Source organism: Desmodus rotundus, chromosome 7, assembly GCF_022682495.2.
Source record: "Desmodus rotundus isolate HL8 chromosome 7, HLdesRot8A.1, whole genome shotgun sequence".
NCBI lineage: Eukaryota > Metazoa > Chordata > Mammalia > Chiroptera > Phyllostomidae > Desmodus > Desmodus rotundus.
Genome location: NC_071393.1, coordinates 39086354 through 39101202, shown reverse-complemented (window position 1 = coordinate 39101202; position 14849 = coordinate 39086354). Strand labels below are relative to the sequence as shown.

The 14849-nt window shown below is 57.6% G+C and overlaps 1 protein-coding gene across 8 annotated transcripts in view; it reads right to left on the bottom strand.

Moving 5' to 3' along the window:
• Window positions 1–2220: 2220 nt before the first annotated feature.
• Window positions 2221–14849, bottom strand: part of TLE3 (TLE family member 3, transcriptional corepressor) — a 44256-nt gene continuing 31627 nt past the window's right edge. For 2 of the 8 annotated variants that reach the window (XM_024557113.3, XM_024557117.3), the window contains exons 9-20: window positions 12715–12834; window positions 11878–11928; window positions 11065–11217; window positions 10473–10614; window positions 9781–9980; window positions 8934–9010; window positions 7924–8173; window positions 7323–7570; window positions 6713–6860; window positions 5823–5973; window positions 4948–5024; window positions 2221–4240 (exon numbers count right to left, since the gene is read on the bottom strand). In XM_024557113.3, coding sequence (XP_024412881.1) covers window positions 4133–4240; window positions 4948–5024; window positions 5823–5973; window positions 6713–6860; window positions 7323–7570; window positions 7924–8173; window positions 8934–9010; window positions 9781–9980; window positions 10473–10614; window positions 11065–11217; window positions 11878–11928; window positions 12715–12834 — 1725 coding nt within the window. In that variant the 3' untranslated portion in view covers window positions 2221–4132. The remainder of the gene's footprint in view (window positions 4241–4947; window positions 5025–5822; window positions 5974–6712; window positions 6861–7322; window positions 7571–7923; window positions 8174–8933; window positions 9011–9780; window positions 9981–10472; window positions 10615–11064; window positions 11218–11877; window positions 11929–12714; window positions 12835–14849) is intronic. The other 6 variants (XM_024557115.3, XM_024557119.4, XM_053927829.1 and 3 more) reach the window with 3 other exon arrangements.

Below are 14849 nucleotides of genomic sequence, written 5' to 3'. Positions count from 1 at the left end.
TTCTGACACTTACGTCCTCTTTGTCTAATCCGATCTCCTTACTTGGAGCAAAGGCAGCACAAGCCAGCACCAAGAACTGCAGCCGTCTCCCTTCCCTGGGCTTCGGCTCAGAGCACCAGCCGCCCCACTCACCTGAGAACCAGAAGGATCATCTCGCCGTTCGCTAGGGCTGCGCAGAGCCGGTGAAGTCCTGGGCGCTGTCCTCCAGGGGAACTGGTCTAGCTGTGCGGACAAGCGAACGGGTGCGGTGCAAGCGCTAATTGATCCGAGCCAGGGTTCTTGCGGGAAAGGAGGGGGTTAGGGGTAACTTTAAAAGGCTAGATGAACGGTGGCAAGCCCTTCTGCCATTCAGGATGGGGGAGGGGGCACCTGGGCAGACTAAGGATTGATTGCACTGGATTGTATTCCAGGAGTGTGGCCCTCCCCATACGGTTAAAGTGTGGAGGAATCACCCCACCCATCCATCAATCAATCATTAAAATACCAATTCACTCCTGTGGAACTGACACATTCTGGGTCTCCAACAAGCTGAAAGGAAAGCCTTGGAGCGGTGGGTGGCGTGCGGCAGCCAGGAGGTAGCACAAGGTACAGCCTGAGAACCCACGTGCAGGCCTGGGGAGCTCCTCGGGACAGTGGCAGCGAGAGCAGGCGGAGTCCCTCGGGCGCCAGCGGCTGAAGCTGAAGCTGTGTTCCCACTGCCACTTGCTCAAGTCAAATAAAGGGGCTGTGTTGTCTCTCCCCGCCCTCAACTGTGTCAACTGTGACCTTCGACGGCCAGGTCATCTGAATCTCGGTCATCTTGCCATCCAGGACGGTGACCAGGACATCTGGGTAGAACAGCCTTTCAGAGAATACCTCCCCTTCTCAGAAATGGGAGTGACACTGGCTTCATTCCAAATAAGCATTCGCCGAGAGCAGTCTTCCTCTTCCACTCACCGAGCCCTGCGCGCTCGACTCCAGCGCTATCGTGGCAGCGGTGGGCGACCCCTAAGCAAGTCCTAGGCGCACACAGAATTTTCTGGCCAGAGCCTACCACCTGACCCTCAAGGCAATGTACGGACCTGGACAAATGAGACATGTGGCCCAAAGAGGTGCCGTTTTACTGAACACCATATGATCTCACTGTCTTGTGCAGTCTGAGAAACAAAATAAACTGATGAACAAGGTAGAAACAGGGGCCTGGCCGCGTGGAACAGGCTGTCAGCTGTCGGGAGCGGGGGAAGTACCGCAGGAACGGTGAATGGAGAAGCCAAAGCCCATGAACACACACAGTCACAGACGGCAGTGTGGTGACGGCCAGAGGCAAGGGAAGCCAGGGCTGGGCCAAGGGGGGAAAATGGGGACATCTGTAATAGTGTCAACAATAAAGGGGAAAAAAAGTCAACTGATAGAGCCGTGAACTGAATGGCAGCTGAAGCCTCTCCGCGAGCCCCAGGGACAGCCTCTCCGGCTAAATGGTCCTGTGGGAGGCCAGCTGTCCTTTCTAGGCTTAGAGTTTAAAACTGTGCTTTATTCTGTCACTCTTTTAACAAAACTTTTTCTTGTATGAAGTGACAGCAGGCAGTCATTTGTGACTTATGACCTCGACCCAGTACAGAGCTGGAACCCTCTAGCCCATAGTTCCGGAAGACTCCTATAATGGACATGTGAGATCCAAGAGCCTGGGAACAGCCCCGCCCCAGCCCCCTGGGGCACTGACCTGCACTCCCGCCCCTTCTGCAAATCTCTCCTCAGCTTCGAAACACACCTAGGGATGGACGGGTGCCCCTCCTCCCCACCATAACATCTAAATTTGTTAAGCGTTAAAAAAAATGACCCAGGCTTCCGGCATCCGATGTTCACGGACACTCTGCACTTGCACTTGCAGTTCACAACTGTGCGCGTGTTAACCTGCCACAGCCCTCCCGCGGGGCGCTGTCCTGCCCACCCGCCTGGAGGAAATCACAGCTCCCACCCCGCTCCCTGTGGCCTAGACTGGCCAGGCCGGGAGGCAGGGATGGATGGTGAAAACGCTCCCCTTCAGCATCCTGCACAATCAGATTGGGGCGGCAGGGGGCAGGGAGCAGTGTGGGAAGTACTTTGAAATGAGAAGAGCTTGTGTTTCGAGATGACAAAGGGCACCAGCCAGGACCCAGGACTCGAGCATGACAGTGGACCGGGCCCTCTTCTGACAAACTTGGGGGGGGGGGGGGGGAGGCAATGAAAACGCAACAATCAAGCCAACCTTTAAATAGTAGCTTTTAAAAATATAAAAACAGCTCATTACAATGACTTTTCATTTTCTCTTTTCTTCAGAAATCAACGTCTACCCTCACCCTCCCTTGTGGCTACAGCCTTAACAGTGGCAGCTGAACATCTGAGACAGAGACAGAGAGGGAGACAAGAGAGAGGGAGACCGACTCTAGCCAGCCTCTCCCCAGCCTCAGAAAGGTACAGAGCACCCGGCCAGTCTCCGTGGCCTCCCCATCACGGCTGGGGGGCCACTGGCACAGGAAGGAGCATGATCGCTGAATACAGGCAATTTTCAATGGAGCCCCTCCTTCCTTCTCACCAGACAGAATCACACATTATAAAATAAGCCATAGAAATGCAGTATAAAAATTATCTTCCATATGCTACATCCATGGGGAGCCCGTCACCAGGACTCAACGGCCTTTAGCTTTTCCTTAGAAGAAGAAAAGAAAAAAAAAAAGACCAGAAAAAAACAAACAAACAAACAAAAAACCCGAATGCTAATTCCTCAAAACATACTGGTAGCAAAAATCAGTACCTGCAGGAGATGATATTCTACTTGTAACCTGTTTGGGCTCAAGAGACACTGAAAGCTACACGAAGCCACCAGTGTGCCAGGGTGTCGGCGCCCCAGCCCATAGTGTCGTCCTCAGCCCCGCTGCCCTGCCTGGGTGCTGCCCTGCCTGGGTGCCATGGGGCGGGATAACACTCAGACTCAATCCTGCAGGTTAAATACTCTTTCCCCTGGGGTTGGGGGGAGGAAGGGATGACAGGCAGGAAAGGGGAAAAGGCATTTTATAAAAGGACATCATTTCTAATTCTTTATTCAAATTAAAAAAAAAAAGAAAAGCACCCACATCCGCTGCTATTTTCCTCTGGTAGCTCCCTGAGCTGAGTTGCTATGCTTTCTTCTAACTTTCTGTCCTGTTTAGGTTTTGTCCACACATTAAGAAGGGACGAATGCCTCTGAACTCCATTTCTCAACATAACCAAGTGTGCGCCCAAGAGAGACCGAGGCAAGGAGAGGAGGGTAAGTGAGTGAGAGTCAGAGCCCTGAGAGAGAGGGACAGAGAGCAAGGGACAGACGAAGTGCAAAAGGCCACAGGAAACTCTGACCATCTCTGGTGCCCTTAGCCCAGGCTGGCCCCCAACTCAAGTGCTGGTCGGCACGGTGTCGATCTCGGTCCCCACCCTCCTGGGACAGCTCCCCAGCCCACGTGGAGGCACACTCACCCAAGGGTGCCCAGGTGGTCAGTCTGGGTACCAGCTGCAGCGCCCCTCCTCCACCCTGGGATCTCTCTCCCCACTCCTCCCCCTCCCCCTGCAGGAATTTCTGTTTAAAACAAAAAACAAAAAAAATAAAACCACCACCACCACGAGTGGATTACAAATACAGCAGGCGAACACGCGGCTAGCGTTTCTGGTGAGAAGGCGCCTCCTCCCCCGCTGCCCAGTCCGAAACGTAAGTCTGTTATTTACATTTTTCACAGATCTTGTGCGCCACACAAGCGGGAAAATAAGATCCCCCTCCCCCGGCACAGATGTGGTCCTCTCCAATGTCCCCGGCCCAGGGCGTGGGGACAGATCAAAAGCAAGGGGAAGGGAAGACAGAGTCAGGTGTCTGTGGGGAGCTGGAGCCACGAGCCTCCAAATAAATCTATTAGTAGCATCTGCCAGGACGGTGAGGGGGAAGAGGAGAGAAATCCACCGGAGTCCGTGAGACGCATCCACGCGGCGCAGAGTTGGACGTGCGGGGCGCCCTCCCAGCCCGCCGCAGCGCGACCCCCCGAACGCTGGGCTGCTGGCCGGCCTCGCCATCCTCGGGGCCCCTCGCCAGGATCTCCTTGTCACAGCTGAGTCTTTTCCTCCCAGAGTCTGACAGCCCTGTTACAGTCCTTGTTTAGTAGATGACCTCATAAACTGTGGCCTTCTTGTCACCAGAGCCTGTTACAATATATTTGTCATCTGCCGAAATGTCACAACTCAAGACAGACGAGGATTCCTTGGACTGGAGGAGCGGCAGCAAGGTGCAGGAAGGAAAAAAGGCAGGAGTCACTTTCTCTCCACACCACTTCAATGCTCGGAATGAAATCCCACTCCCCCACCCCCAGAGCTCCGACCTAGAGTGCGCACAGAGTGGCCTCTGACGCAGCCCAGCAGGCACCTTTCGTCATCACAGACGCCCCTTCCGGGGCTTCTCCACAGGGAGCGGCTCGCTGACGGGGCCCACTGCTATCTTCAGTGTCAGGCCCCAGATGGTAAAGAAATCGTAAAAAGCTCCCTCCCTCTCTCACCTCTTTCTGGACCCTTTTGCTCTTGCCCCAGCTCTCCTTACATCGATGAAACACAAACTCACTCAATTACCAGGCAGCACTGCTGTGAAAAGACCTTCCCTGTTTGCTCCACCCCCTCGGAGTGCTCAGCGCACGGGCCAGAGCCGGGGGCCTGTTTGCACTCCTGTGGGGTCTGGAAACCCCACAAAAGCCCCTGCTTAACAGCCCTCGCCCTGAGTGGCCAGATGCCATTAGCAGCAGAGAGTGTCCTGCTGATGTGCCCAAGTTCTCGCTTCTGGAGACCCATACTGGACCCATCGGGTAGGGGCTGGAAGGGCCAGGGCAGGTCCTGCTTTGCCTCCCATTGTCCCTACGGCCATCACCGCAGCTCGGCCCTGACTCGGGGCAGAACCAAGAGGGGCGCTCGGGTGGCAGGAGGTACCTGGAATATGCTGGCTCCGTACGGGGTCCGCCAGGCGTTGAGAAGGTTGTCTTTCCCAGTGCTCACAAACCACTTGCCTGCAGGCGAGAGGCAAAGAAAGGTCTGGCTGTGACCTGTTGCCCTCTACAGTAAGACCTACCCCAGACCTGCCCAGCTGCCATGGAAACGCAGTGTGAACCACTACCCAGTGCTTAGCCGACTCTGCTTTCAAGAGCCGTTTTGTAAGCAAGACATATAACAGATACACGGACACCTGGAGAACGCCCTTCACTGAAATCAGGGGAGAGAAGCGAGCGGGGCTGAGACGGGAAAAGGTAGGTTTTGCACTTAATCGCAGCAACTACATATTTCAAACACATTCTTTTAACTCCACTACAGTGGACCGATCCTTCTCATTTCTACTGGAAGAGAGCAGGAACTGCTGGAAAATGGCAAAGCAAGCCCCGCATCTGTAGATCCAACTGAGGCTGGCGGTCCTGTGCCAGGGCGCCCCCAGCAGTAAGGCACTGTGCTACTCCCAGCCTACAGAGTCTGAGACCCATTGGAGTCAGACACGATGAGATGTGTCCCAGGCTGCACACTTAGTCAGTGGAGGAGCAGACTGTCCAATCCGGGGCTCTCGGCCAAAGCCTGCAGTCTTAACAGCCGGAAGGAGCCGCCTAGAGGGACCGCCTGGAGATCGGCTGCCCTAGGCTAGCAGCAACTGGCTCTGGCCTGGTGTCAAGAGAGCTCAGCACCCTGTGGCAGGATCTGCGTTTAAGGGATAAGGATGGGGGACACCAGTCAGGGCCAGGAGGCTCTGCTCCTGCTGTAAGCGTGGGGCCCCTCATCTGACAGGCCAGGCTGCCGGGTCCTGCCCCCCACCCCCGGCTCACCGCAGTAGGCAAACTTGAGGGACAGCACGCAGCTCTCGTGCAGGTGCAGCTGGTACTTGTCCGGCTTCGTGTGGTGCAGCACCTCCACGTTGCTGCTCTCCATGCCCACCGCCAGCCACTCTCCGGTGGGGCAGTAGCCCAGCGAGAAGATCTGCGAGGGGGGGGTGGGGTGAGCTCAGCCTCCTCTGCCCTCCAGGCCCCACCGCTCCTTCCCCATCACCTCCCGCCCACCCTTTGCGAGGCCAAGCCCTCCTCTCCCTCAGTCCCCCCCACCCCCCACTTTAGAGGAGAGGAGGCTGAGGCTCAGAGGTTGCTGACTCGAGAAAGTAAGTGGGAGAGCCAGGGCTCAAAGTCAGAGTGGCACAGATCTTTTACTTTCGAAGTTACTCTCTGACTTTCGTCTTACCTGAAGAACAAATGAGTGACTAAAACACTAAAAATATTAATATGTATGACTAAGATATTAAAACGAGCAATAAAAACAACAAAAAAAGGCACAACACCTAGCGTTCACAGAATGCTTCCTATGAGCCAGGCTAATGGCTGCAGCTTTCAGAGGGACTGTTTTAGGTGCTCCCAGCAGACCTAGGAGGTACTACAACCCCAACCTCAGAAACGAGAAAACTGCGGCCAAAGTGCTCAACACTGGAGGAGCTGGGAATTAAAGCTAAGCAGCTGGGTCAAGTGTGTCCAATTCCAAGGCCTTGTTGAGTCTTACTTCATTGCTGCTTCCTCCAGGAAGCCTTCCCAGATGGCTCAGGTTGGTCTCAAATCCCTTGGCATGACCACCTATAAGGGCCCCGTGGTCCCCTGACCCAGCGCAGTGGGTCCCAGGAGGAAATGCACTGCTCGGAGGGGCTGGGGGGTGAGGAAGAGCCTCGGTGGCTGACCTGGGAGGTGAAGTCGTGCTGCTGCAGCTGCCGGCCCTCCCGCAGGTCCCAGGAGCGCACGGTGTTGTCCAGGCCCCCCGTCCACAGCTTGGTGCCGTCATGGGAGATGTCTATGCAGCTGGCCCCGTCTGTGTGGCCCTGGAACTGCCTGTGAAGGCCAAGCAGGGAGCAGGGTTGAGCTGAGGAGCCACTGAATGCCAAGCTGGCAGCCTCTTCTGAACAGAAGAGGAAACTGAGGCCCAGAAGGGGGTTTACCAGGTGCCCATGTCCCCTCAGTGAGTTTGCAGCAGAGCCAGGCCTGGCCCCTCTCCCATCCGCTCAGGGGTCCTGTCCAGGGGTCGGTTCATAAAAAAGGAAGCTCCCTAGGTGGACACTCGGTGCCTCCTCGACGTGCATTCTTAATCCCTCTCCTGACCCTGTACGACTAAGGGCTGAGGCCACACACGAGCTGAAACGTAATGTGATGAACAAGGACGGCCAAGGGACACGAGAGCTGATGCCAGGCCAGCCCCGCCGCTGCTGCACTAGGGCTCATTCTGAGGATGGTACTGCACCGCGCCATCCCACGTGGGGCTGGCTGACCTGTACCAGGCCCCTCCCATGGCCTCACCGGACCAGCGTCTGGTTGTGCAGGTCCCACACGGCGATGTTCCCATCGCTGCAGCAGGAAAAGCAGACTTTGGCATCAGGGCTGATGGCCAGGGCATAGCAGGCGGGGGCAGAAGACGTCAGCTCAGCCTTGATGCGGGGTGTGGGAGAGGCCAGGTCCCAGATGGTGAGTGTGCTGGCCTCACCGCCCACGATGAGCGTGCGCCCGTCAGGGAGCAGCTTGCAGGAGCGGATGTAGTTGTCCCTGTTCTGGAGCAAGAAAGGGCAGTGTGGAGCCTGGCCCACCTCCCTTCCCAGGGACCAGAAGAGTCCTGCCCGGCGATTCTGAGCACCCTTGCCACCCCTGCTGACATCCTGCCCAGCCTTCTCCACTGCTCATTCCCAACCCTTCAATCTTTCACACATTTTTTCACAAACCCCAGGAAGTCAGTATCATCTCCACTTAGTAAAACCAGGGCTCAGGGAGCTTAGTTGGCTTGCCCAAATTCACCGAGCCAATAATACAGGGCTGAGCCAGACCAGGTCAACAGGGCTCTCCCCCGGCCCCTGCTCCCCTGCTCCCCCATGCCCACTAGAGGTGCCCATGGCCCTGGAATCCTCACCAGGCAGTCCAGCTGGGAGATGGGGCTCTTGCTCCCTGGCTGGCTGATGTCCCAGATTTTCACGCAACCCTTGCCACCTGTGTAGACGTGCCGCGTGGGGTTGCTGATGGTCACAGCACACACCACCTCGCCATGACTGAGAGTGTTGATCTGCCGGGCATGTCTCGGGATGCCGGGGCCTGCCAGGGCGTCGTGGGGGAAGGGCACAGGCTGCATCTGCCCATCGGCGCTCACGTGGAAAGAGTATGCTCTGAAAGGGTGAGACCCGTCACTTCTGCTGTCCCCAACCCTCTCCAGTTGCTCCATGTCCTACCCAGTTCCACTGGCACCACCCCAACTGGCCTCCCTGCCTCCTGCTACCCCCCTAAATCTTAGGGAACCCGGTAACCCCAATTCCCTTGGCTAGGATCCACCAGAGTGGGGAATGATTAATATTCCTGCAGTGACTTCTGCTCCTGCTTACACATCCCTGCTCCGAGCCAGGTCACTAGCCCCACCTGCGCCTTGGGGTGGCCTCTCCCACTGTCCAAGACATCCCTAACACACTGATCACCCCTGAAAAGGAACCAATAGGATGCCACCTCCTCCTTCAGGAGCCAGTGACACTGGGGTGGGGACCTGTTTACGTCCCCAAATCAATCATAAAGTATATACATCAGAGCCGGGAGGCAAGCAGGCGGGGTCTGCCTATTGTTTCATGCTACAGGGGGTGTCAGCTGGGGGCGTCTAGAACCCAAAGGAACCCCCAGGTCAACTGTGTCGTTTGATTAGGAGGCCCTAACATCTGCGGTATTCCTTCCCTTCCAGAACCCAATGACCATACCCTTGAGCCCCTCTTAGCCCCCCTTTCAGAAAGAACCCTGGGCTGCTCAGGAGTATGGATAGAGGCTGCAGCCTGGCCTGTAAGAACCTCTCAAGGGAGGAGGCCCACCAGGGCAGGGGACGGGGAGGGGCGTGTGCTCTCCTCTGCCCTTCCCAAAAAGCATGCAAGAAGGACAGCCAGAGCTTACGGTTTTCCACCAGGAATGGAGGTGAGGCTCGAGGGCAGGCCCGTGGCCCGCATGGGGGGGTGAGGGTCAAAACCAACCTGTAAGGCAAGACAAGGCCAGCCCTTTGTGAGGGATATACCATATATCCCCCCACCCCGGCCCCTCCTCCTCCTCTACTCCCCCAGGCCCTGCCTGTACGGCACTGCTTCTTCAGGCCCGGAGACAGACAAGCAGAGCACACCCCACCGATTCGGAGGAAACGGGCCATCGGGCCCGGGAGGGCCAAGAGCCGTGCCCGGGACAAGGGCAGGGATGGGGCAACAGTCCAGACCACCCAACTCTGAACCAGCATCCTCCGCCTGCCCCACTTCCCCACCCCACTTCAGTCCTTCTGCAGCGTCCCAGTGGGCTTGTCACATGAAGAGGAAGCCACATCAGAGGAAGGTACAGAGATAAAAGAAATTGTCTCCTGAAAATCACCCCTCTCTCTACCAGCCCAGCCCGAACTGCTCACCAACACTAACGGACGATTCCTGCTGTAACATGCAGCCCTGCTCCCTGGAAGTCACCTGACTCCTCTTGGGATCCCATCCCAGGGGGCCCAGAGAGACAGGGGTCAGCTCTACTGCCCAGACAGAAAGGGGCAGCCAGGGAGGCTGCATCCTGTGAGGGACGATGGGCAGGCCAGGGTGGGGCCCAGGGCTACTGATTCCCAAGTTGTTTCTAAGGAGCACTTTACCCCAAAGGCAGCTGGTTGCCTGGTTGTGAGACTCTGGGATCCCCTTTGGTGTACATGAAGTGCCCCTTAAGCCTCACCAGCTCCCTACTCCTTGCCAGTCCCCAAAAAGGAGCCAAAAAGTCTACGTACAGCTCCAAAGCTCACCATTGGCGATCGGCCATAGGCAGCTGCGGCGGCCGCGGCGGCCGCGCTCATCTGGGGCGGGATGTTGTGGAGGCCGGCATAGGCACTGGGGCTGGTGAGGGAGCCGTTCATCTCGTGGTGGCTCATCATGGCAAAGGGCGCCGCGTAGGAGCTGGTGATGGAGATGGGTGTGCGCAGGGCCGAAGCTGCAAGGAGGCGGGCATCAGTGGGAGGTGGCCATCAAGGGGAGTGGGCCCTACCCTTCCTTTCAGGACGGAACCCAGGCCACCTAGCAGTAATCCCCTCAGAGTGAGCCCTTCTACCTGGGACCCCCATCTCCACAGCTTAAGAAGGCTCAAGATGAGAGAAGTGTTCATCTTTCTTCACAGAGCAGGTCATGGAAGCCCAAAGAAAGGGGTTGTTCCAAGCCTCACAGAACTGACGACAAGAGGCGGGAACCAACGGTGGGTGTCCTGACCTGTCGTGGCTCCCAGCACACGCCTAGCTCAGCAGTGGTCCCACTAAGCCCTAACGTCAGGGCTGAAATACCAGTTCCTCTTCTCCTGCAACCTGCCCATGACGTCCCCCCGAAGGCAGGACCGGGGAGAGCTGCCACCCATCGGTATAGCTGCAGCTCTGGCCTGGGGATACTGCCCCCCCACCCCCCAGCCACGGAGCCCCAGCCCTGTTGTGCCTACCCATTATACCTATCGGGTCCATGCCCGGGGGTTTGCCTGGCATCGGCCGGAGCCCTGGGGTCGTGCTGGTGCCTGGAGTTGGGGCATCGTTCCTCGGGGTTGGTGTGTTGGACTTGAGCCCAGGGGTGGAGGATTTGTCGTTCTGAAAGGAGAAGACAGAGACCAAGGGGAGCCGTGAAGCTCTTTATCTCAAGCGCCGGGCACTCGGAGCTGGCCACATGCCCAGTGCTGGTCACATTAGGCATGGGGCCAGCCCCAACCCCAGTTTTGAATCTTCTGCCCCAAAACCACTCAATTCTTGCCCAACCTTGTTGAGCAAAGACTACGGTGACTGCTCCCACTTTATAGATGCAGCAACCAAGGCTCAGAATCGTCAACTGGTTAGCACAGGGCCCAGCCAGAAAATGGTAGAGCCAGCATTTGAACCTGGGCCAAACCCCACACCATGTTCATCCTACCCCTCCCCCCACCCCGTCTCTGCCCTCCAGCCAGCACCACCCTAGTTCCTATCTCTCTTCCAGAACCTTTTTGCTCCACCTGACTCACCCCAGCCCTCTCCCAGCCCCGCAGCACTGGGGCAGACCCCACATACATGACCAAGGTCTTTGGTCTTGGAGGAAGGCGTGCTACTGGAGGAGGCCACCGAGGCGGGGCTGGTGGGGGCATCCTTCTTCAGGCCACGGGCTTTGTCCAGCCCATTTTCAGGAGGGGAGTGTGCAGGGCTGACCCGGGGAGTTGCTGGGTCCTAAAAACACAAGCAACGCAGAAATGTACTCAAAGCTACACTCCTACCTGCCCTGGGATAGGAAGGGAGTGGGCACAGGTGACAGAGAAAGGAGCTTGGCTGCCAACAGACTGGGGACCCCAAAGTGGGGGTGACTAGTTCTTAAGTATCCAGTCTGAGTCCTTAGAACCCCAAATGGGGAGACTGAGGCCTGGGTGGGGGTGGGGTGACCAGCCCAAAATCACACACAGTTCAGGACTCAAATCTGGGCTGCTGGGCCTCTGGTAGATCTGCTTCAGCTCCTCCTTCTCTGCAGAGGTTGACCCAGGGGCTCACAACTCCCTCCTCCAGACCCCAGGGTGGTGGACAGAACACAGCTGACCTGGAGGAACTCGAGGAACCGGTGCCGGCCCTTCTCTGGGATCTCTGAGGGTCTCTCTCTGGAGACCTGTCCTAGGAACCCGTCACTGCCCATGCTTGCCCAGATGCCATGCAGCAAAGCCCTGCCCTGCTCTTCCCCGCCAGCCTGATGGCCCAACTTCAGAGGCCTCACCGCCCTGCTCAGGCTGCCGTTAACGTCAGCACAGCAGCTGAGACACAGAGCTCCCACCCAGGGAAGGAGCACTCTCAAACCTCCCAGACCAAGGGGCACTCTGCTCTGCGGCGTGGGTCGGCCTTTACCTCGTTGGACACATCCACCACCAGATCATCACTCTTGTCCCCATCACTGTCCTGCAAACCAGAGAGAAGCCAGTAAGAGGCATGAGTGAGCATAAATCATCCCTGCCCTGCTTCCACCAGCCAGGATCTGGATCTGGGCCAAACCCTGAGGTCCACCGAAGCCCCCCTCCTCAGCGGATTCCTAGCTCTGAGGTCACTCTGCCCCCACACGCACTGGCAGCCTCACTGACACCTGCCCCGTTAAGAGTTCTGAGCCCCTTTAACTCGTCTCTCTGGAGCCTGACACCACTTCCCAGCAGGCTTTGTATCTGCTATCATTTACAAGGAAGTGAACCAGTCTCACTTCACCATTTCCACACTCTGTGTGGGAGGGAAGATGAGCCTGGTCACCCAGAAATACAGCTGAGACCAGCTGTGCATCGTTCCCAAAGCCGTAGAGCAGTCAAGTGGCTGAACAAGGCCCGGCGTAAGACCACCAGGTCCCAGAACAGCATCAACCCTCCCTCGGTCCCAGCTGGTCCCAGCTCTCCCCGCCTCGCCCCCGGCACACTGCATGATCACACTGTGGGGTCAAAGTGTGAGGTGCCAGGAGCAGCTTCTGGAAGCACAATGGGCATTCCAGGGGGCTGCAACGGCAGCTGGGGTAGCTGGCCTGTCCACAGGAGGTGCCCTTGGTTCTCCCTGGATGCCTTCCTCCACCCCTCCCCCAGGCCCCACCACTCCTATCCCTGCCCCCACCTATCTCCATGACCCACTCACAACTCGGGCCCTGTGGGTTCTCCCATGCCCCTGCCTGCCCAACACAACCCCGGCAGAGCCCACCACACCCAGACACACATATCGGCTCAGGCTGTCCTTCTCCTCAGCCTTCCGCTTCTTGGCTTCCATGCTGTAGTCTGCAGAGCCCCGGTGCTTCTCACTGGCCCGCAGGCTTTCCGAGGGTGACACTGAGTTATTCTGGAAGCAGGAAGGGGGTTCGGTGTAAACATGTCACGCACACAGTCACAGCTGCGTCGGTGCCTCATCAGGAAAGCCTCCTGGCTCCCCGGACTACATCCCCCTGACAGAGGCTCTGGCAGCATCACAAAGCCACTGCTATGCTACTGAGTACTTGACCTTGCAGTGAGCCCGTGCCTTCCAGACTGTGAGGCTGCGTGCTCCACTCCATCGGGGCGGAGCCACACCTGCTGCCGTCACCCCATCTCATGCCTCTCACACTTGCTCGTTCGAAGAAGGGATAAGCCAAATTCGCACCGGGTCTTCAAAGATGGATCGGGGCTGACAGACTGGGGCCACGTGCAAGAAACTACTTCATCTACGGACCCCTCTAGGAACAGCGGCTGCCTGCCCACAGGCTTTCTCGGGGGTGCTGCAGCTTTAGAGAAGCACCGGGGTTACAAAGAGACAGGAAACACAGCGTCGTCTTCCCTCCAAAAGATGGGAAAGAGTATAAAGGAGGTGACAGTCCTCCCTGTTCCTCTGTCACAATGGGAAAGAGGTCGGGAAGTGTGCCCAAGGCCCGCCAGCAGGAGGCAACATGAAGGAAAGCCAAGTTCCACAGGCCTGGAAGAGCCTAATGAGTTCTCCCTTCAAACAGGAAGCGAGCAAGGATGAGAACACTTTGGAACTCGAGGTCCGGGGAGAGAAAAGATGGGCCAACAGCTGAGGCAGCAGAGCCTCGCAAGCAGCCTGGGAACGATGCTGTTCCCAGGTGAGAGAGCCACCCACAGAGGACCCGCAGGCTCTGGGTCGTGTCAGTGACCAGGAATGGCACTACGTGGCTGTCAGCACCGGGCTGGAGAGGAGGGAGTGGCACCGCCAGCAAACCTCTGTGCCCAGAGAACTAAGTCAGAACCAATGCCCCCCCAGGGGGGCTGTTGTGGTTTACTGTTGTCTAAAGGCCAAATCCCTAACCTTTCCTCACTTCCTTACCGCCAACCCCGGTTCTGAGCACCCGCCCTACGTTGGCGGGGGGCTGCGGGGGGAGGCCCAGCATGGAGGAAGGGGCAGGCACAACGCTGGCCTCCAGGAGCTTCCAGTCCAGGGAAGGGCAAGACCGGGCCATCGACATCCCCACGCAGCACAGAGGGACATATGTTCACGGGAGGGCGTCAAGAGGCAGGTGGGGTGAACATGCGCCTCTGTCTCCCCACACCCTGGGGGCCAGTGCTGGCGTTGGGGGAACCAGCCACAGAACTTAATTTCCTTTGCTAAGCCAGTTTCTGGGCAGCCCTTCCCTGCCAAGTTTCTGCCTGAAGCAAATTAAAATGGCAGAGTTATCAAGCCTTGAAGAAAAAAACGGAGGTTATAATGGAACCGCAGCTCGACCTTCCCCGCAGCCGTGCAAGCGGTGGCGACGGGCGCGCGGCCGCAATTCAATTAGCTGCTGCAAGCCTGGCAGAAAAATCGCCGTCATTTCATTTCCTTTCCTCCGATGGTGGCCACCCCGTGCTAAGCAGAAATGCTTCCAGGCCCTGTCCTCGCGGGCGGGCAGGGAGGAGGGGGCGTGTGGCAGCTCGTGTTTCTCCTTGCGCCCCAAAGCGCAGCTCGGAGAACAGCGAGCTCCTTCTTCTCATGCAGTCAGGCTGAAAACCCTCGCTGCTACCGGAGAGTCATGTCAGGCATTTAGCGGCATCGATCCAGCCCGCCTCTGGCTGGCAGGCAGCCAAAAAACTAAGTATTTTTTATTGCTCCGGCTAGGCAAGGAAATATGAATGAAGCTACCTCTAATTGGACTCCAGACTAACCCCTCTGGGACAGCTTCCAGCCCGTCCAGCCATCCCCCCTCACCCCCCGCCCATCTGGGCACAGGCCTGCCCTTCCAGCCGTGGGCCACATCTGTTGACAACCTGGTTTCCGAAGGGCTGATTACTTCAGTCTACACCCCCTGAAGCCCCATCCCCACATGCGGCACAGCCCACTGCCTCTCCCGAGCTGCCCGGCCAGCCTCAGGATGGCGTCCTGACTCATTC